The following is a 20219-nucleotide window of genomic DNA, read 5'->3' as shown; positions in this document are numbered from 1 at the left end:
GGAATAATCACTAATGTTTAGATGTGCAAAATCTAATAAAATATTTCAATAACATAACATCAGTATCGATTAGATTGTATCGTCCGTCGTTTAATATTTAAAAAAAAATTCTTCAAATTAACCCCTAATACAGGAAAGAAAGTTGAGCACGGGCGTTGCTCATTCATGCCAGACCGTTCCGTAGCTCTAAAGCTACGCATAGGTAAAATTTCCAGCCGCCTTTTTCATTCGTGTCTGATTCGTCCATCAGCTTGCACCGCGTTGCATCGCTTCATTTTTTGGTATGTATTTCCCGTGGAAACAAGAGTAATTTTCTTTGTTAATTTATCATTTTCGTGTTACATCCACGCCCGAAAGTTGTTTGTGCAGTGTTTCGCGAAACGGGCGCGGCTAGTTAGCTTGTAAAATCGGTTCCAAATTTGTCGATTTCGGCAGCGCTCCACGCGTTTCAAAATGGCGGAAACCAACGCCGGCATGAATGCTCGTGTTCTGGAAGCGTAGAAGATTGGCCAAACTTGCTGACTAAACGGTGGCGTCTGATTACGCGATGCTTATTTTACGTGTAGTTTGGTTACTTGTTTATTATTAAACCTTCTGATGTTTATGTATTAACTTGTGTCAACTATTTTTTTTTTCTATTTTGTCATCCTGTAGAATCGTAAGAAATTCTCAACAAACCTCATACTATGGCTGATAACGAAGATCTATTAGATTACGAGGAGGAGGATCAGACCGAGCAGGTTGTGGCAGAAACAACGGAACAGCCGAAGAAGGACGTGAAGGGTACCTACGTATCGATTCACAGTTCTGGCTTCCGTGACTTTTTGCTGAAACCTGAAATTCTACGCGCCATTGTGGACTGCGGTTTCGAGCATCCCTCTGAAGGTAAGTCAAAATAGTAAGGGTTTTATTTTTACCAACTAGTTTTATTCTATCGTATTCCAATGATGAAACTACATCCATTAAGTAGATAGGGACATCTGATCCAATTCTCTGATTGATGTGTATGTTACAAGAAACTGACCCGAATGTGACACCGCCATGTGGTGTCCATAGCAACGAGCAAAAAATTAACAGATGGTTGTTTTCTGTTTTCTCTTCGTTTAGTGCAACACGAATGCATTCCGCAGGCCGTTCTCGGCATGGACATCCTGTGCCAGGCTAAGTCCGGTATGGGAAAGACGGCTGTGTTTGTGTTGGCTACGTTGCAGCAACTGGAACCGACGGAAAACGTGCCGTACGTGTTGGTGATGTGTCACACGCGCGAGCTCGCGTTCCAGATCAGCAAGGAGTACGAGCGCTTCTGCAAGTACATGCCCACGATCAAGGTGGCCGTGTTCTTTGGTGGCATGCCGATCCAGAAGGACGAGGAAGTTCTGAAATCAACGACGCCGCACATCATTGTCGGAACGCCCGGTCGCGTGTTGGCGCTCATTCGCAACAAGAAGCTCAACCTAAAGAACCTGAAACACTTCATCCTCGATGAGTGCGACAAGATGCTCGAGCAACTTGGTAAGTTGGGCGGGGCACACGCACACCACTGCATGCTTAGTCAGCCCAAGACAAATATGATGAAATAGATACTTTTTAGTAGATAGGGACAACTGAGTCGTGGCCAGTGAACGATTTGTTATCTAAAACTGATTTAGGTGTTTACATTATTGAATTGCGCTTGTAAGAATAGATTTACCTGATTGATACAATGGTCTCTTCCTTTTCTATTATGTTGCAGATATGCGCCGCGACGTCCAGGAGATCTTCCGTAACACACCACACGGAAAGCAAGTGATGATGTTCTCCGCCACGCTGAGCAAAGAAATTCGGCCAGTGTGCAAGAAGTTCATGCAAGATGTAATTACCACCACTAGTCCTACTTCTACTTCCCCATCTACTACCTCTACTAGTAATGTTAAGCGAACGGAAAGTAACGCGTGTGTCGCTGGGAAAAGTTTGCCGAAATGCCATCACAACCGAATGTTAGCACCGATACCAGCTACACCATCGGTGGAGCTGCCGAGGGGCGCCACAGTCTTCGCACGTTGGTTAAACAAGCTGAAACCGATAACCACCAACCCAACCGCTAATTCATTACACTCTCATTGGCCCATCGCGGCGACCTAAAACTGAACCCCAACAAACGCGGAAATCGATAAACGCAAAACGACGTGCATCCACATTTTGTTACCAATCGCAAAGTGTAAACTGGTCGCGAATCGTGCTGCGAATGCTACCAGAGGGGGAAAGGAAGCAAATGGTAAGGATTCATCTCTTCACGCAGAACACCCTCTCTGTTGTGATGATGAGGACGGGTCCGATTCGCTGCCCGATTTGAACCAGACAATGGTGCAATGGTGTGCTAATTCTCAACCCAACCCCAACAAAACATAACAAAACCCGCATAATATCGAACTTCCGGTGATCTTTCTCTAAATCCAACCAACCCGAACAAATGTTTAAAACGAATAAATCAATCGACGCCACACACCAATTGCAAACGCGCAAGGCATCGCGGTCACACGAGAGCCCAGGCACCATGGCCCCTGCTACATTCGTTTCTCGGTGGTCATCGAGCGGTCATCTTTGTTTGAAAAGAGATGCTGCGAGTCTCCCAAGCATGCTGTGGGAAGTTTGTCCTATCTCAGGCAGAAATACAATGCAGGGCGCACAAAGAAGCTGAAGAATGTATCACGGGCTACAATGCTGTCGAGTCTCGGAGAATACTTGGCCACGGCACAGCAACTTCAAGAGTCGCACGAAGCTTGCTAAATATTCTAAACTCCGACGGGCCACAATCTACGGCCGCGGCTCTCAATGACGCACGATTCCCGATGATGAGAAACTGGCCCGCGCTCTGGTGGCGGTGGATCAACCAGATGGTTCTATCTCTGCAACAGCATGGCAGCAACGATAGCGGCGAGGAGTCGTATGTAGTAATAACTGTAGTTAATAGATTATTCCCTAAGCCATATCGTTTCAGCCAAGTGTTTAAATGCGATCGTTCAGCTCTGCTGGCACCATCTTCTGATGCTGATAAGGGTGCTAAATATTCAGTGATCGGGTGTTGCGCTTCCCACAAAATCCCCAGCAAATGGATGCCGAAAATAGATATCAGACGGTTTGCTACAGTTCGATAGCTCGATTTTGGCTAAACTTTCCCCACGATAATGTGTTAACTTTACCGGATTTTAGTTGCATAGGTTTGATAGCTGTATTCAGCCGTGACAGTGGCGAGTGGAATTATTTTACTATGAGTGTTCGTTTTAGTTTAGTTGGAGCTTTTTCAAAAGTCACCAGAATCACAGATGTTGTGAAACTTATCCCGCGACGAATGACATGTCCTGAAGATTTTACACTTCAGTGGTTCGATGTGTACTGATGAAGGAATTAATATTAGATCTCTTCTCAATCGAAAGTTCTGTTTCCAGCTAAAGACACTCCCAACTAAATGCATCCTTCGTCTTTCGTTCTTCTCTTTTATCGGGCGATTCTAAATGTACGATCGTTACCATTAATCGAAAATAGCCTATGGAGGTGTACGTCGATGACGAAACCAAGCTAACTCTTCACGGTTTGCAGCAACACTACGTGAAGCTGAAGGAGAACGAAAAGAACAAAAAACTGTTCGAGCTGCTTGATGTTCTTGAATTTAACCAGGTATGAGAATGCGAAGCTGTCCGCAAGGGCCACTGTTTACCTATTCCTGCAAATGCTTTACAGGTGGTCATTTTCGTCAAGTCCGTCCAACGGTGCATGGCTCTGGCACAGCTACTGACGGAACAGAATTTCCCGGCGATCGGCATCCACCGAGGCATGGTGCAGGAAGAACGACTTTCGCGGTACCAGCAATTCAAGGACTTCCAGAAGCGCATTCTGGTGGCCACTAACCTGTTCGGCCGTGGCATGGATATCGAGCGTGTGAACATCGTGTTCAACTACGATATGCCGGAAGATTCCGACACCTACCTGCATCGCGTGGCCCGAGCCGGGCGTTTCGGAACCAAGGGTCTGGCCATTACCTTCATCTCAGATGAGGCGGACGCAAAAATTCTGAACGACGTGCAGGATCGTTTCGATGTCAACATTAACGAGCTGCCAGATGAAATTGATCTCTCCTCTTACAGTGAGTACAACAGCACGAAAGCGTTCCATCTATTATCACAAGTATCTAACCACCGCGTATTTTACTTATTCCAGTTGAAGGACGATAAGACGATCGCTGTATTAAACAACTATTCTAGATTAATGATACAGCAAGAGGAAACGTAGTAACGAGACGCTGTTGATAACAATCGGCAAAAGGAAAGAAGCCCGTATTTTCCTGATATTTTCATTTACACAATTCCCTGTCATCACGCGCGCAGCGACTCGAGTTCTGTTGCCCTGCACGGGTCCCAAAGCGAACCCAAAATCAAACCCAAAGCGGGTCCCACAAGGATAGTAGCGAGTACATACATTAATCTGCAGAATAAGAATGAAACATGCAAATGCGTCGTCAGGGCATTGGTATTACTTCGATCGACGAATCGAATCGTGTCCGTCATCTAGCTACAAACGCCGTGTGCTGTGCGTTTGGGGTAAGGTGAAAAAACGATCCGAATGTATCGACATTTATTGATTCCTGTAACAGATGTAAGGAAGTTTAATTTCTTAAACAACTAACTTTCGTAATTTTGAAGTAAATTAACTTGAAACGATAAATAATAATAAAGCTTAAACATAGTGAGACATGAAATTAAATTCCACAAAATTCTCTAGTCGATTGGAAGGTACTGGAAGATGAAAGAAAAGTATTATCGAATTCTGATGGCTTCTTTCATGTGTACAAACAAATTCATTTCGTTAAAAAGACACCATCACCAAAGTCCCGCTTTTTATTACTTGATCCAAATTTTGCTAATATCGGTCAACACGACGCTGTTCGGTAAAATCAATGTGTTAAAGTAAAAACAGTCATTGAAAAATATAAACTCAGAAGTATGCAAACATAAACTCAACGGGCTCAATAACAAAACAATCGTTCCATTTTTAATACACATTTTAAAGTTTGCCTTTGGGTTTCTCGCCATGCAGCACCAACACCTCGTACATCTCGCGAAGCGCTTCCTGGAGGCTAACACGGAATCGCTCCACGTCCGTGTCGGCGTTCGAGCGGAACGCTGAGAGCCCGAACCACATGTCGTCTTCCTTTGGATTGTAGCAACAACCGTATCCGTCCGCGGTCAAGGGTCCGTAGCACATGAAGGCGTCATATCGCGAAGCAACCTGGCTAGTCGACAGTCGCATGTGTGCGCTCGCTTGCAATCCACGATCGCTGTACAGTTCCGGCAGCGGCAGTCCGTTCTCTTTGGCCGTTAACTTCAACCCCAGAAGATGCCGATCAACGCCGTGCCCCTGGATGGCCATCGAGACGTACGCTTTGTGCGCCTCAATGGCACCCTTCATTGCTGCCAGCTTGGAGGGGCCATCACACTGCGGATCAAGCATGGCCCGGGCGAAAGCGATCGATTCCGTGGAACACGAGCGGATTGTTTCGGTGCGTCCGTGAAGATACATGCGATTCTGGGCCGATTCGTAGTGCGCTCCGGGCACTCGGTGAAGGCGATAGAAGGCGAACTGGATCGCCATCTGAATGTAACTGTCGGGGCTCATGCGTTGCGTTTTGATGAATCCTTTTCCGTAGTCGGTAAAGTGCAGATAGTGCATCTGAATGTCGGCAGCCAGTTTATCGACGAAGTCGGCGGCCTGCTCGATGGCAGCTGTTACCGGCGGCTGCACGTTGAATGGTAACTCGACTGCTTCTACCTTCATTTTGTCGGTCACATTGGCACCTGTCCGTTTCCCTGTTCCTTTGAGGTGTTCGAGCAAAAAGTCCGTCATGACAGCAATCGGTTGCCCTTCGGCCGGCGAATGCTCGTACGTGAGTCCGTTAATTCCGTTCGGAGCCACCACCAGCTGGATCGTTTTATCGTACCACCGGTTGCCACCGTTAACGGTCGAACCGCCACCGTGGATGAGAAGATCGCTGGCAGTAGTGATATGATCACTTCCCGGCGCGTGAGCAATTTCTCGATCGATCGACAGCACAAACAGTGACTGCTGAATAGCAGTGACTGAGCGACGATTGACCGGATCGGCCACCAGTGTTTCGTACGCTTCGGCCCAACTGTCCCGCTGATTGGCGGTAAGAATGCCGATTGGTGGGGCTGGCGATGCATCGGCCCCAGCCGCAATCCGTTTAAGCTGCGCCAATATTTGTCCTTCACTTGCAATCGCTCCGGAGGCATCGATCACATCCAGTCGGTAGTACCGGTTGGCACACGCAACGACAATATGCTGCGAACGTGGATTGTATTGCAACGAGTCACGGCCGCGTCCGGGAATACGGCAGGTGCCGAAGATTTTTTCGTACTGCGACATGTCGAGCGGTACTTTGCCCATCATCTCCTGCCGTATCTTCCCACCATCGATGAGCGCTTTGTAGGCTAGGGCGACGGACACCATTTTGGCCGCGTAGGCCAGCTGCTCGTCCAGCGTGCGGTAGTTAGCGCGAGGGAACACCAGCCCCGGGCTGGAGTAAACGATGACCGGATCGCGGTACTCCATGTAGGCGCTTTGCAACCACCAATCGGCCAGCCAGCTGTCCATTTTGGTCGCACGTTCCCGAAGGAGGTTCTGAAGCTTTTGGCCAACGCCGTCGGAGGAGGTAAACTTGTCCACCGCACGTTTCGTCCCGGCTAGCACCTCCGAATCGACGTGCGGTTCGATGGACTTCAGTAGCTTCTGCATCGTGTCCGGAAGCTTTGGCACCGGTTGGCGTTGCAGGGTAGCTACGGGTCCGCCTGGCGGGTTACCGGTGGCGTAGGATGCTGCCGTAAGCATTTTACTCAAACTGGACGACGTTAGTACCCTTCCGATCGGAGCGGCCGTTGTACGAGATGGAAAGAGGCGCGTCATGTTCATTTGAACTTTGAACCGTGAACTGAACTGCACGGACACTTTGGCTGTGGGGCCCTGACGAATGACGCAAATGAGCCGTGGAGAGGTCTACGATAAAAAAAGGGTTCAATCAGTCCTCCTGACAAACTTACGAGGCGCTCTTTTCTGGCCCGCGCCCGCTTATGTGCACCTCACGAATAAAGTTCCACGTAGACCGATCGGTGAACAATCGTTCACACTGTTTCCAATGGAGCTCGTCCGAGGCAGATTGTGGAACGCACGAAAGTGAAAGTGAATGGGAGCAGGATCAAGTTCCTTCCGTTGGCACCGGCAGAAAACCCGTTCGGCAGCGAAAAAACTGCAGCGTAACCAAAACGCACAGAATACAACGACTGATAAGCGGCCACCAATAAGAAGCCGCTTAGTGGGTGTTTTGGTCCTTTGGAGAGAGTTTTAGTCCTTTTTTCGATCCATCGGGTGTTTCAATATAATATAAGCATTTGAGCGAATTTAAAGGAAATAAAACAGGTCCCGAAATCCATAAAATATTTAGTTTAAAATAAAATTCCTATTGTAATTAATGCAACAAAAGGAACAGCATAAAAGTAAACAACCGAACGGCTGCGTGCGGTTTGCTGGGCTGCGTGTTGTGGACCGTGAAGCCATCTTCACACAGGGAACGTTAATTACGTTTCGACGCGACGCTTTTTCCGACCTTTCACACCGGTTACGACGGCGGCGACAGGCAACGGAAAAGTCTTTCGCCCTCTCGTTCGGGCGAAAACAATTAGACATCTTGGGTAGTTAAAAAATAATCGAACATCACTCATTTGGCGTTTTTTTTGTATCACAAGCATGCAAAATAATTTTAACTTAATTATTACTTGTAATACAAACACAAATTCATCATAAATCTATTTTAATTCTCGCACCAAAAATTCAATGTGTCTTGATCTTCCAAATATAAACACAAATAATCTGTCAAAACACAACACTTCGCCCCACTCACCCAAAAACCAAGTATACGAACCTTGGCCAAAGTTTTTAGGCGACACAAACGGAGCGTTGTCTTTTCATACAGATTCGTCGCGCCGTGCGAAGTTTTCGTCGACGCCGGTGTGAAGGGTCCTATAGAATGCCATATGAGACAACGCGTCGTTTGCTACGTAACGTTCAGTTCATTTTGGTGTGAAGACGGCTTGAAACGATTTTCTGTTTAGCCATATTTTACATCAGCAGAATAAGCCATATTTAACGTGAGCAGTTTCTGTTCGTGCCGAATGTCAAATCGAGTCGCGAAAATTTGTTTGTGGATTTGTGCGTTCGTGGGTGTGCAGTTTGGAACATGAAAAGTGACAACATCAATGTTCCAACCTGAATTCCAGTGTGTTTCCTATTGTTCGTGAACTATTCCCATTTCAGGGAACAACGGCGGTTGCGTGATGAGAAATAGACGCTAGTACCAACCAAGTAAGCCGCGCCTATTCTTGACGAACCGGATTCCGGAACCCGCTTGATTGAGCCACAGGAAGAGGGTAGACTGCACTAAAACCGTGGACCCCAACGTTGTGCCAAAAGGAGGTCGGCAGATTAAATGTTGCCGAAATCTACCAAAATGCCAGCGATCAAGGATAGCCATATCGTGAAGATTGCGGTCAAGTTTGTGGACGACGCAGCGACCACGTACTACCCGCAACTGATCGAGTTTAACCAGCGGCAGCCGCTTAGCACCATCATTCAGAACCTTTGCAGCTCTTGGGGCATTCCGGATGCGGAGAATTACGCGCTGCAGTTCGATGGGATTAACTACGTGACCGAGAAGAACCGGAACGAAGTAAAGAACGGGACGGTGCTGATGCTGCGGTTTTCGCCCTCGAAAACCACGAACGACATTCTGGAGACGCTGAACGGGGACAACCACGAGGAAAAGGTACGCGTTCTGCACGGACTGCAAGTGCTGAGTGCGGACAACACCTTTGCGCTCGAGTTCATCAAGGAGCAGGGTTTGAGTTTGATCATCGCACTGATCGAGGATGTTGCGTGCGACGAGACCATTTTGCAGTACGCACTGTGCTCGTTCGTCTGCCTCATGGAGCACGGTACGATCTCGTGGGACATTCTGCAGCCGTCCTTTATTATGCGCAATGTGGCTTTCATCAACGGATCGAGCAACTGGGAGATCGTGCAGGCGGCTTTGGCCATCCTGGAGAACATTGTGCAGAACAGCAACAAGTGCGCGCTGGTCGAGAAGGAGATAACCCTCGAAACGCTGTTGAAACTTTTGCGTGACTCGTCCGCTCACGTGCAGCAAAACACGATCGCCCTGCTGAATGCGCTGTTCATCAAGGCGGACGATACGAAGCGCCGGATGCTGGCGACCACACTCGGTTCGAAGCAGTACCGTAGCGTAATCAATAGCGTCATCACGCCGTCGATGGGAGCGGAAATGGCACACCAGCTGTACGTGCTGCAAACCCTGACGCTGGGGTTGCTAGAGCAGCGCATGAAAACTCCGATGGACGCGCAGGATCAAGACGCACAGGAAAAGATCAAGGAGCTGCGTCGGATAGCGTTCGAGGCGGACGGGATTGATCCGATTCCGGACGTAGCGGCGCGCCGCCATCACTCCGGTGCGCACTCGGGCCACTATAAGAAGCTCGGGTTCAAGTGTGACGTGAACCCGGCCCAGGACTTTTTCGAAACCCCACCCGGGACGCTGGCGCTCGACTGTATGATCTACTTCGCGCGCAACTACACGCAAAGCTACACGAAGGTGGTGCACGAAAACAGCTGCCGTGCCGACGAGCACGAGTGCCCATTCGGGCGAACGAGCATCGAGCTGGTGAAGGTACTGTGCGAGATCTTCCGGATCGGTGAGTCGCCCTCCGAGCAGGGTCAGGAGTTTTACCCGATGTTCTTCACGCACGACCACCCGTTCGAGGAGTTTTTCTGCATCTGCATCGTGGTGCTGAACCGCACGTGGAAAGATATGCGTGCCACGACCGAGGACTTTGTGAAGGTGTTTTCGGTGGTGCGGGAGCAGATTGTGCGCAGCATTGTTGGGCGACCGGCGAGCTTGGAGGACTTTAAGGCGAAAATACACACCTTCACGTACAACACGATCACGACGCTGCGCCAGCAGGAGCGCACGTCGCGCGAAGAGTGCGAGTCCACGGCTTCGGCGATCGTTAGCCTGAAGGGGAAGATTACGCCCGAAATTCGGTCGCTGATCAAGGAGCAACGGCTGGGGTACCTGATCGTCGGCACGCGCTTCTGCAAGTACAGCGGTGGCAAGCGCGAACGGGACAAGTACTGGTACGCCAGGCTTTCACCGAACCATAAAGTGATTCACTACGGCGATTGCGACGAAAAGACCGTTCCGACGCTGGAGGAGCTATCCAATAAGCTGCCGGTCATTGACATCCGCCAGATGCTGGTCGGCAAAGAGTGTCCACATATGAAAGAGATGCGCTCGAAAAAGTCATCGACACCGCTCGGTTTCTCCCTCGTGCCGGACGGTAGCGAGCAGACGACGCTCGACTTTATTGCTCCCGATGAGCCGACCTTCAACTACTGGACGGATGGTATCAACGCGCTGCTCGGACAACCGATGACCAGCAAACAGCTGGAAGAGGACTTTGAAACGCTGCTCTCGATGGAAATCAAGCTGCGGCTGCTCGATACGGAGGGTGTGGACATCTCGAAGGAACCGCCACCGATACCGCCCGAGCCGGAAAACTACGACTTTTGCTTTGACAGTTAGGCGGCTGCAACCTGCAACGGTGACAGACGGCGTTACGCCACAGGAAGAGGAGGTAACGAACAATTTATTGCGCAATTTGTAAACCAAAGTCTTGTGGGCGTTAAAGCTAAGGAGAAGGCGCATTTCAAAAAGATCCTTTCGGAGTTACTTCACAAATTTTGTTTCCACCAAAGAGGAAAGCAGATAAATTCAAATGAAAAGCCAAACCGAGACGTTGCCAGCGTGAAGATCCTGATTAGTTTTGGTAGCATTTCTCACATTCAGATGCAACGACGGGTTGGGACGTGCTAGCTAGACGATAGAAGCGATAGCTTTTGCGCCGCGCAATGCTGCAAACAGTAAAAGTAAAAACCAAATATTCCATATAAACAGCTTCGCAATATATATATTCACATTTATACTTACCCTACACTTACTTACTCTATATTGTACTGCATTGTGCTATCGTTTATTTGATTAGATTCATTCTCATACAATGTACCCTTACTTTCGTGTTCAGGCGGCCACTATCCGCATCTAGATTGGGCGAATGTGTACGAAAGCGTATGGATATCGAAATACAAACTTTTTTAATAAACATATCTTGTTCTATTGTTTATTGCAAATTGAAACGACATTTTCCAGAGTTCAAAATGTGTTGCTTTATTGTATTTTGCTGAATAAAACTTCTCTACAATAATAATAAAAAAATGGAAAATGGAAACATAACAGAATGGAAGGTGTTAGTATCGGCCGCAGGCCACTTGCTTACTTAAAACAATTTTCGCTGCTTCTTCAGCTGCACTTGCTTCCACTTGGGCAGCTCCTCGAACTCGTGATACGTCATGCCGAACACGGTCACAAAATCATCGTGTGTCAGGTGGATCTCTTTCCGCGACGGATTAATACTGGCCGGCAGCTGGGTCGCGTCACCCCCGCGTAGCATGTCCAACGGGTACTTTTGATGGCGATCGAAGAAATCATCGCTGCTGCCATCGTCGCTCCGCACGGAAGTGCGGGCTGCCGGTATGGGTGCACCATTTCGTCCCGCACCGACCCCGTCCGGATAGTCGATCTCCGTCCGGAGATGTTCGTACAGAACACACGTCTATCGGGTAAAGGATATTGTGAATAATAAAGCAGTTTAGCGATCATGGCCGATCGTGTGATGCGTAGTCGCTTACCTGGAAGTACTTGTTGTCCCAAGTTTCAAAGAACCCAACGAAAGTGATCGGTTCTTCACCCTGACGTATCACGGCGACTGGCATCGCTGGATCCCTCTTCACCGGATGTGTCGAGATGAGCAGTTTCGCTAGCTCCCAACCCTGGGCTGCTTCCTCCGGTGCGGTCTGCTCTCCGATCCACACGTACACCATACTTCCTGCGTCGAGCAAAAAGATCCCATCCGGGCGAAGATCGTGCTGTGAAAAGGCGAAGATCTGGCGCAACGTCGGACTACCGTCGTCCGGCAATAGCTGACAGTGGTGCAGCGCAATCAGTGCCCGGTCCCACGTTTGGGCCACACTCTGGCCCCCGACTGCCGTCGGAACGATGATATTCCCGGCCACGGTCGTTTTCTTTAGCTGCATGAGAAACTTTTCCCCGACCGAGGAAAAGAACTCGTCCGTCTCGTTCGACTCCATCACGAGATTGTACTCGCCCAGGTGGCTGGCGATTGCTTTGGCCATCTCGCGTGAGTCACCGGTCGAATACTGGCCGCACCAGATCCACACCTCGTTGTCGGGCGCCTTCAGGATGTAGCAGTCCTCCGGGTAGTAGAGCGTCTTGCTCGACACTTGCACCGCCTTGCAGCTGTAGGTCGTGTTGCCGACAACCTTCAGCACGAAGCTGGTCGGGTACTGGCGGATGTCTAGCAAGCCCCGCTGCTCGAGACACGCATCCTGGGCGTTAAGCACAATCAGGGCGCCCTTGAAGATCTGCAGGAAGTGGGGCGGCTCCATGCCCTCGCTGATGCGCACCTGCACCACGTTCCGTTTCAGGTGGTCAGACAGCTCCACCAGGAATGCTTCTCCGATGGCACGGTGCTCCGGAGGAGCATTCAATCCGCACCACAGATACACAATGTTCCGGATCGAGTTCGGCAGCGAACCGGTACTGAGGTCGGTACTGAGCACAACCTGATAGTGTACGGCGTAGCAGTTGCCCGAGTAGAAGGTTTTGGCGTACTTCGACGGAACTTCCTTCACTTCATCGACACCGATTTGATAGACCGTAGTGTCGCCGCACCCATCGTCAATCAGCTGAATGCGAGCGGCCAGCCGAGGCCGTTGGATCAGCGTTAGGGCGTCAAACTTTTCCGACAACGTTCCCTTGACGGTGTTCCCGTTGATGTCGGCACTGGTCCAGCTTGGAAAGAGGCCGATAAATTCGGACGGTTCCAGCCCATCTATGACGCGAGCGACCGGCGTACTCGCTGGATATCCCTTCTTGATGACGTACCCTCGGACGTGTCGCATCGCTTCCGCTCGGTTCTGCTTGTGCGAGCTGCGGCCGATCCAGATCCAGATCGAGCGCGGAAAGTAGTCCACGATGTAGATACTATCGCGCCCGTACAGATCCGCCTGCTCGAGGGCCCCCGTTTTGACGAGCTCCACCCGGAACACTCCGTTCACCGTGTCGCACTGGTACAGCTTTAGCAGCAGATCGGTTGCGGACGGTGTCGGTGGCATCGGCTTGACGAAGCGTTTCGCTAGGTTCAGATAGCCGTTCCAGATATCCTTCTGGCCGATACCCATCGACTGCTCGTAACCATCGTCGACGATGGTTAGCTCCGCGATTCCGTGGAGCTCCTTCAGCCGCCGGCCAACCTTTACGCCGAAGACACGATCCGCTGACGCTGTTACGCGGCCGATCCATACGAAAACGATACCAGCCGTTTGGAGAAGCATGATCTGCCCACTGTTGAAGCACTGCCAGCTGATCGTTTTCTGCTGAACACAGCGGAGGGGAGCATTGCCGTTGATCTGATACAATCTCGGCTCAGCAGGAGTCGACGATGGATCGGTACCGCTGTGGACCCTGACGGTGGAAAGTAATAGCAGGTGAACATATCCGTTCCGTACTCAACACTACTTCTCACTTACAGAATGCCATCCTCCTTGAAGTAGGACAGGAACCGAATGCCCTCGTTTCCTTGCGATTCGCGGAACTGTGTGGTCTTGTGGTCGAGATGGAAATCCAGCTCAATTATCTTGTACGCTGCCGCTTTGGAGCGCTCGGGGGCAATGTTGGCCCCGAGCCAGAAGTGAATGTTCCGCTCGATGACCGCACCGGGAGTTTTGATCTCGCGACTCTGTCAACAAAAGATACCACAAATCCATCACATCGCCGGATATCGTGATCACGGTGGTTGTGGCGTTACTCACGAGGGTGGTCTTGTCACAGGCGGTCCCAGCCAGCGCCGCCGCGTACACAACGTACGCACACTCATCGTAGAACGTCCCGTACTGATCTTTCGGTAGCGTTTCCACGTGATCGTTCTGGATGCGCCAGATGTGGAATCCGATCGAGCGAGGGCTGATCTTGCGAAACGCCGTGTCAATCTTGATGTCCTCGTACACGGGACGCTTCTGATCCTGCGGGAGAGATACGGGCGAGTAGGTGATGAGTGTTCCCGGACGACCCGAAGATAGTTCAGCCCCCGAATTACCCCCGTACCGGGTAAATGGTACGGAAAGTGACGATTATTTTCTGACACCTATGCCCCGCCCGATTTCGCCGCACCCGGTAAGCCCGGCCAGTGGATGTTCCGCGGCTGTCTCATCAACTCATCCCGCGCTCGCTAATGCGTGCGATGTTGCGCTCCGCTGGAGAGGAAAATCGGTGGCCTTGTCGGCGGTTTTCGGTGGTTCGATTTGTAAAAACTTGAAACCATAAAAAATGGGCTCCCACCGGAGGAAGCCACGCCGTGCGGGACAGCTGGACAAGTACCGCATCGAAAGCGACCAATCCATCAATTTGATACAGCGTGACGAATCGTCACATGGCCACATATTGCTCCAGCGGGAGGCTGTCCCGCCCCGGGGAACAGCTACTTCTTGGGTGTGTTTGGGGCTCTCGACTTCGCTCGAGGCGTTGAGGTTAATGAGACTGTGTGGACGGTTTCGGAATGTGGCCCGAAAAGCGAAAATAAACGGCTGGGCTGTAATGGGGGGCGGATCGGGGTGTGTTCCATCTGGACGTTCTCCGTGACGGATGTGCATTGGATGCGCACGGGAGGCCGACCAACCGATCGGCATTCTTCAAAACATACTCCGCTGGGTTCTAAGCGGTTGGTGGGCCGGTTTTTTTTAAATGGTTAATTGTCGTTGCTACGTGGGGGGATTGCACAATTGTTTGCGCAACGATCGACAAAATATACCACATTATTGTGGAGCACCATTGTTCTCCTATGGATCGGTCGTACGATCGGATGTACGATCGATGGATGGATTGAAGGACACAAAAGCATACATGGGAGTGTCACAGGTAATTGTAGGACAATGTAGGTCACTGTTCTGTTTCTCTAATTCCCATTGTTCTACAATGTATCGTGACGATCAATTACAAACCCTTCTGCACCTTCCTCCATTACGAGCAGTTAGCTAAGTTATTGTTTTTTCCCGAAAAAGCGACTATAAAAGAGTTTTCATTGCCATTTTACTATCAATTACCTTTAAAAGGAAATTTAAATATCCCCGTTATAAAGTAGCTTTGCCCATTGTTCATGAATCAAACGAAATTAACGTCCCTAAACGAACCGATACGGAAGCTATCGCTCGTGGGGAACGCCGCTAATGATGAATCAGTGTATCTTCCGACTTAAATAAGCCTTGAAATGGAAATTTGGAATCATTCAAATTGTACTGTACAACTTTAAACGATTTCCGTCCCTTGCCAGGCCTCGGGCCCGGTGGTTTCACCACCCATCCATCACGTGCGATCGAGATCAACTTTCCACCTGAGCCGGCTGGTGCGAGTGAAGGTGCGTTTCTATTGCTCCGACCCAGCGGCGTACGCATAATTGATGTCTTAGTTTTATTGCCATTCTCGGGTCTTGGGCCCGTTCAATCAACGCCCAAGCTTTGTGGGGAACCCACTAATTTTATGTAAATTATTTTCTTTCTTACCCAAACTGGGTTGGGCCGCACCGTTTTGTACCATAAAACAACAATCCTTCAGCGACGGCACAACAGTGAAGTGAAAACAGTGCCGTGCCGATCAACGAAACGATCCACTCATTCGGAGTTCCCAGTGATCGGTAATTAAAGACAAACGCCCAGCATCGTAATATTCAAACTCCAAACCGGGCGCCGTTTAGAGTAACTTTGGTTTCGTTTTAATGCACTCTTTCGCTGCATCCCCATTACTGGAGCATCTAGTTTACGGCCACTCGCAACGCACATCACTGTGATTATGGTGCATTTACACCTGTGTACTCTCTGGTTCCCATTCCGTTTTTGCGTGACTTAGGCGCAAAAACATACAATCCGTCTGGGTGCGGCCCGGCGGGTGTCGGTGAGAAACTGTGATTGTTGTCGAAGTGGTTCTCATTTTCCGGAATGGAAAACCACCCACTCCGTGGATGGCAATTGTCATTTTTAGACCACCACTGGCCCGTGATAGACCAAAAGATTCTTTCTATCCCCGGTTCTATCCCACGGCTGGCCTGTTTTCCGTTCCGTGACATCCGCTTCGACGTGCGCGAACCGTTAGTGCGCAACATCATAACGGCTGCGACGCCTGGTGCGAGGCGAACCCCGGTCAGGGCAAATATGCAAAACATAAAGACACAGCAATAAACACACAATGCAACCTGACGTTGCGCATTTCGTGCATTCACGATCACCGATCGCGCCTCCGTGGCGGTATGATCAAACCGGACGGAGTGCTTCCAACCTGTTGCTTCGGTATCGGAGTTGAGGCAACCGTTTTAGCATAAAAGTGCGCCACAATCGACAGAAAGTATAAACTTCCGTGGCCCAGGGTGGGTCTGAGTGGGCAAGATGATAATGATGATCGCTGTTGCACAGCTGATTTCTCGCTCAAACATCACGGAAGGCAGTCCATGTGTCACACCGACCAGCAGGGGATGCAAATGTGCACCGACGGAATGTGCACCGACTGTACCGGTATAATTACCCCGGTTCCTGGCAGCGGCCGTTACTAGGAAGCGTTGTGGGTTACACTTCTTTCCCTTTAACTCCCAAGACCTTTTACGTTTTATTAGCCTTTCCCTCGACGGGCTAAGATCCACAACTGCATGGCTGTAGGATTCGTAAATGTACGTGACTTTAATTCCATCGGTGAGTTTTGTAAAACGCCGCACCCTCGCGGCCGCCTAATCGGTTTAGCCGAAAGCTGATGATGGGTGCAAAAAAACCACGATTAAATTATGATCGATCGTAAAACGTTTTTTTTTTGTCAGTCCCGAACGGATTCGTCCGAACTGCAGCGGACGAAAGTGAAGGGAAGCCGCCAGCGGGTCTGGCGAGCGGGATTTCTCCCGATAAACCGTGGAACCATTTGTCGGGAAGATAAACGGCTTTTGCCACAATTGGCCCAGTTATAAGTGGATTTTTGGGATTTCTTAGCAGCCAACGAGGGCCAGCCAACGATCACCTCAAACGGGTAGTGAAATGGTTCGGCTAATTAATTCGTTGCGGCCGCATGTCCGTACCAGTGGTGGCGATGCTTTTAATTGAATTTATGTTGCACCCCGATTTTCCGTTTCACCAGCGCCGGGGCCGATCGTGGATCGTGGCGAGAGGATTCGCCAAAGATTGCGATGGAAAGTAAACGCGGACCACAAACACTGCCGCAATACAGCACGCACACCGGGCGAGATCATCTCGTGTAACGGACTGGCCAGTTTGCGGCCGGCCCGGAAACGGCCAATGGTCGCTTCCTGCAGGAAGTGCGGAGAATGAGAGTGAAGCCTGACGCACCTGGCCCAGAGAGTTGAGTGAAGAAAAAGGAAAATTCGCAGAGACGCAGCGTCCCACCGATCGGTCCGATCTTCATTATCCTCTAGATTAAATTATACAAAAAACCAGCATAATGGCAGCGCGTATCGGGCGGCAATGGCGAAAGAAAATTGGCCGTTACGTGGTCGGTTCGGAGGTGCCGTTTTTGTGTGAGCCATTTTTTCCGCCCTTCCAATTTGCCCCCCGGGGGGAAGGCAAATGACAAAATGGTGACCGTGTAACGGAGTCTGAATGGCTTTATTTCTGGGGTCTGGGGCCACAAGATTTCCGACCACTTGGCCTCCGGGCGGCAAAGTGAAAGAAGCCGTGATTCGTTAGCCGTGATAAACGGAGTAAATACATTATCTCGTAAACTAATCTATCAACTTCCAGTGTGGTGCGCACTGCTCGCGGCAAACCGCAGCACGAACGAACGCGAGTGCCCCACATAAAATGGGTTGGTTTGCTAATTATTTTCTCGATTACTTTCCGGTACTGCTGGCCCGGTTGGGTCGCCGTGCTTTTGGACGGAACTATATTATTTCAAAGGCCGGACAGACAATTATGGATAGAGAAACGGCCCGAACAGATCGAGGTGTACCGACAGAACCATTCACTTATGCTACGGCCACAATGCCACAATGCCAGGTGGGGTGCATTGGGCGGAATGTAAAATCTTCTCCAAACTCCGAGCGATCATAAAAGCCGAGCCACGATCCGTCTGCCAGACTCCGTTTGCGGTTGGCAAACCGTTCGCGGAGGCTCTATATGCTTCCACAGGCAAACGAGCATGCCGAACGGGCTTAAGATTTTATGGTTTCCTTCTGCCTCCGAACGCGCGCGGGCCAGCCGTGAGCGGCCAGGAGGTACGCCGGATTGACGCAGCAATAGAAAGAAGGAAGTGCAGTATTGAAGTGGTTTCCGCTCGCGAAAGGTAAAGCCGAGCGGGCTCAGAAGGCTCATTACACGATATCTGTGCTCAGGGTTGGCTGTCGAACGGTGGCCGCCTCAACCAACGGTAATGTCCGTCGTAAACTGGAAGAAAAAAAGACCCAAACAGCGACTACAAAATAACAATAATAAAAAAAAAACAGACTTTATCCAGTCCAGGCCACGACCGGTGTGCCGTTTTAACACCCGGAAACGTTTCCTCGTTTACAGGGCTCAAACCGAAACACCGCTGCCACGGTGTGCTGCACTTCCTCGGCGTCAGAAATGGTGAAACATAATTTTATGCTTGCACTTTTCATCTACAGCGTGTGACGTAAGGCAAAAAGACCTCAACGCACTCGAAAAATGATGCAAATATTTTGCGTCACTAGTATTTTGGGGTTAGGATAACACTCGTGCACTGATCGATTAGCGGATTGTGATCTACGATTCGATTGGACCTACGATTAGATACGAAAGAGTAGAAATAAGACAGAGATAGAAGTAAGGTACGTACGTAGTCCTTCTGGTTTATGTCCAGTATCTGCATGGTGGTAGGTTGGCGCACCTAGTTTCCAATTCACACAGTAAAATGCTTAAAGTAAAATGCTTCCCCAGTTGCCGGGCAAACAGCGTTTAACCAATAATTATCACGATTGAGTTGACGAGTTTCGACGGATCGTCCTTCGTGAGTCGTCCGGTCGTCGGTTTCACAACCTCAGCACAGTAAACACGGCAGCAGCGAGCACAGTTCCTTGCCCTTTGCCGACGCACGTTAAAAAAAATCCAAACGCAAAACGATGGCGATGGAAAATATTATCACAGAATCACATTTGTTTCGCCCATTTGACGCACACCGAGCGTGTTATGTTGCAAAAAATCCTATGCTTTTGTGTTCTTCGTCAACCTTCACTTTACGTTCCGTCCGCCTAAGCTCGTTCGTTATTTTTCTTTCTTTCTAAACCACGCACACAAAAACACACGCAACTGGCGCGGCACAAAACAATTAAGTGTAATTGTTTCTATCGAAATGTGTCGGAAGCGAAAACGCGGAACGAAAATCGGGGAAGAACTGGCTGGCGTGCGACAACACAAACGACTTGCGCGCTCGGCCCGTACCGCAAGCGACGAACGTTTCGCATCGAGCGATCGCCACGGAATGATTCGGTCGGTCTGTCGGCCTCAGAAACCACACGGGCCAGAAGCGCATGCAGGGAAATGCGGGATTCGCTTCGGAGTGTTTCGGGTTCACCGGCCGAGTGGTGGGCCTAGCGAAAGAGGAGTGAAAAAAACGATCTACTGCCGGACGAAACGGACGACTGAGATAGATTTCCGGGCTTGCGGTTACTCAGTGTTCCTGTGCCCGAGGGCCCTAGGCAGACCACACCGTATCTTGTTCCGAGTACGGGTGGGGACGTTTTGCGTCTGAATCACCCTTTCGGTGCCAATATGTCATAATAATGATGACGATCCTCGATGTTTCGATTCAGCGATAGCGAGAGCCCGTTTGAAGTACCGTCACCCCGTATCCCCGCGCGGTGGATAGGCAAATAATGAAGGGTTTGCCGAGTGTATCTTCACCCCGCGATGGGTGTGTTACGATCGGCTGCGGTTGGTTCGATTTTTTATGCTTTCTTATGCTTGGG

General features: G+C 50.0%; 4 protein-coding genes across 4 annotated transcripts; 2 read left to right on the top strand and 2 right to left on the bottom strand.

Moving 5' to 3' along the window:
• The first annotated feature begins 236 nt into the window (after positions 1-236).
• On the top strand, positions 237-4988 carry LOC131212651 (ATP-dependent RNA helicase WM6). The gene is made up of 7 exons (XM_058206589.1): positions 237-281; positions 655-885; positions 1108-1512; positions 1733-1851; positions 3523-3654; positions 3718-4120; positions 4195-4988. The coding sequence occupies exons 2-7, from the start codon at positions 687-689 to the stop codon at positions 4206-4208; spliced, it is 1272 nt and encodes a 423-aa protein (XP_058062572.1). The 5' UTR covers positions 237-281; positions 655-686; the 3' UTR covers positions 4209-4988.
• Positions 4699-7271, bottom strand: LOC131212649 (carnitine O-acetyltransferase-like). Its single transcript, XM_058206588.1, has 2 exons — positions 7127-7271; positions 4699-7044 (listed from the first exon to the last, which is right to left on the bottom strand). Exon 2 carries the CDS (start codon positions 6958-6960, stop codon positions 5038-5040), a length of 1923 nt encoding a protein of 640 aa, XP_058062571.1. The 5' UTR covers positions 6961-7044; positions 7127-7271; the 3' UTR covers positions 4699-5037.
• A 1091-nt stretch (positions 7272-8362) lies between these two features.
• Positions 8363-11229, top strand: LOC131209182 (engulfment and cell motility protein 1). Its single transcript, XM_058202183.1, has one exon. The coding sequence runs from the start codon at positions 8531-8533 to the stop codon at positions 10697-10699; it is 2169 nt and encodes a 722-aa protein (XP_058058166.1). The 5' UTR covers positions 8363-8530; the 3' UTR covers positions 10700-11229.
• Positions 11230-11373: 144 nt separating this feature from the next.
• On the bottom strand, positions 11374-19123 carry LOC131210646 (villin-like protein quail). The gene is made up of 5 exons (XM_058203924.1): positions 19091-19123; positions 14065-14274; positions 13783-13991; positions 11863-13717; positions 11374-11786 (listed from the first exon to the last, which is right to left on the bottom strand). The coding sequence occupies exons 1-5, from the start codon at positions 19121-19123 to the stop codon at positions 11451-11453; spliced, it is 2643 nt and encodes an 880-aa protein (XP_058059907.1). The 3' UTR covers positions 11374-11450.
• Between the last annotated feature and the right edge of the window lie 1096 nt (positions 19124-20219).

The sequence above is a fragment of the Anopheles bellator genome, chromosome 2 (assembly GCF_943735745.2).
Source record: "Anopheles bellator chromosome 2, idAnoBellAS_SP24_06.2, whole genome shotgun sequence".
Classification (NCBI taxonomy): domain Eukaryota; kingdom Metazoa; phylum Arthropoda; class Insecta; order Diptera; family Culicidae; genus Anopheles; species Anopheles bellator.
This window is presented reverse-complemented; position numbering and strand designations above follow the sequence as displayed.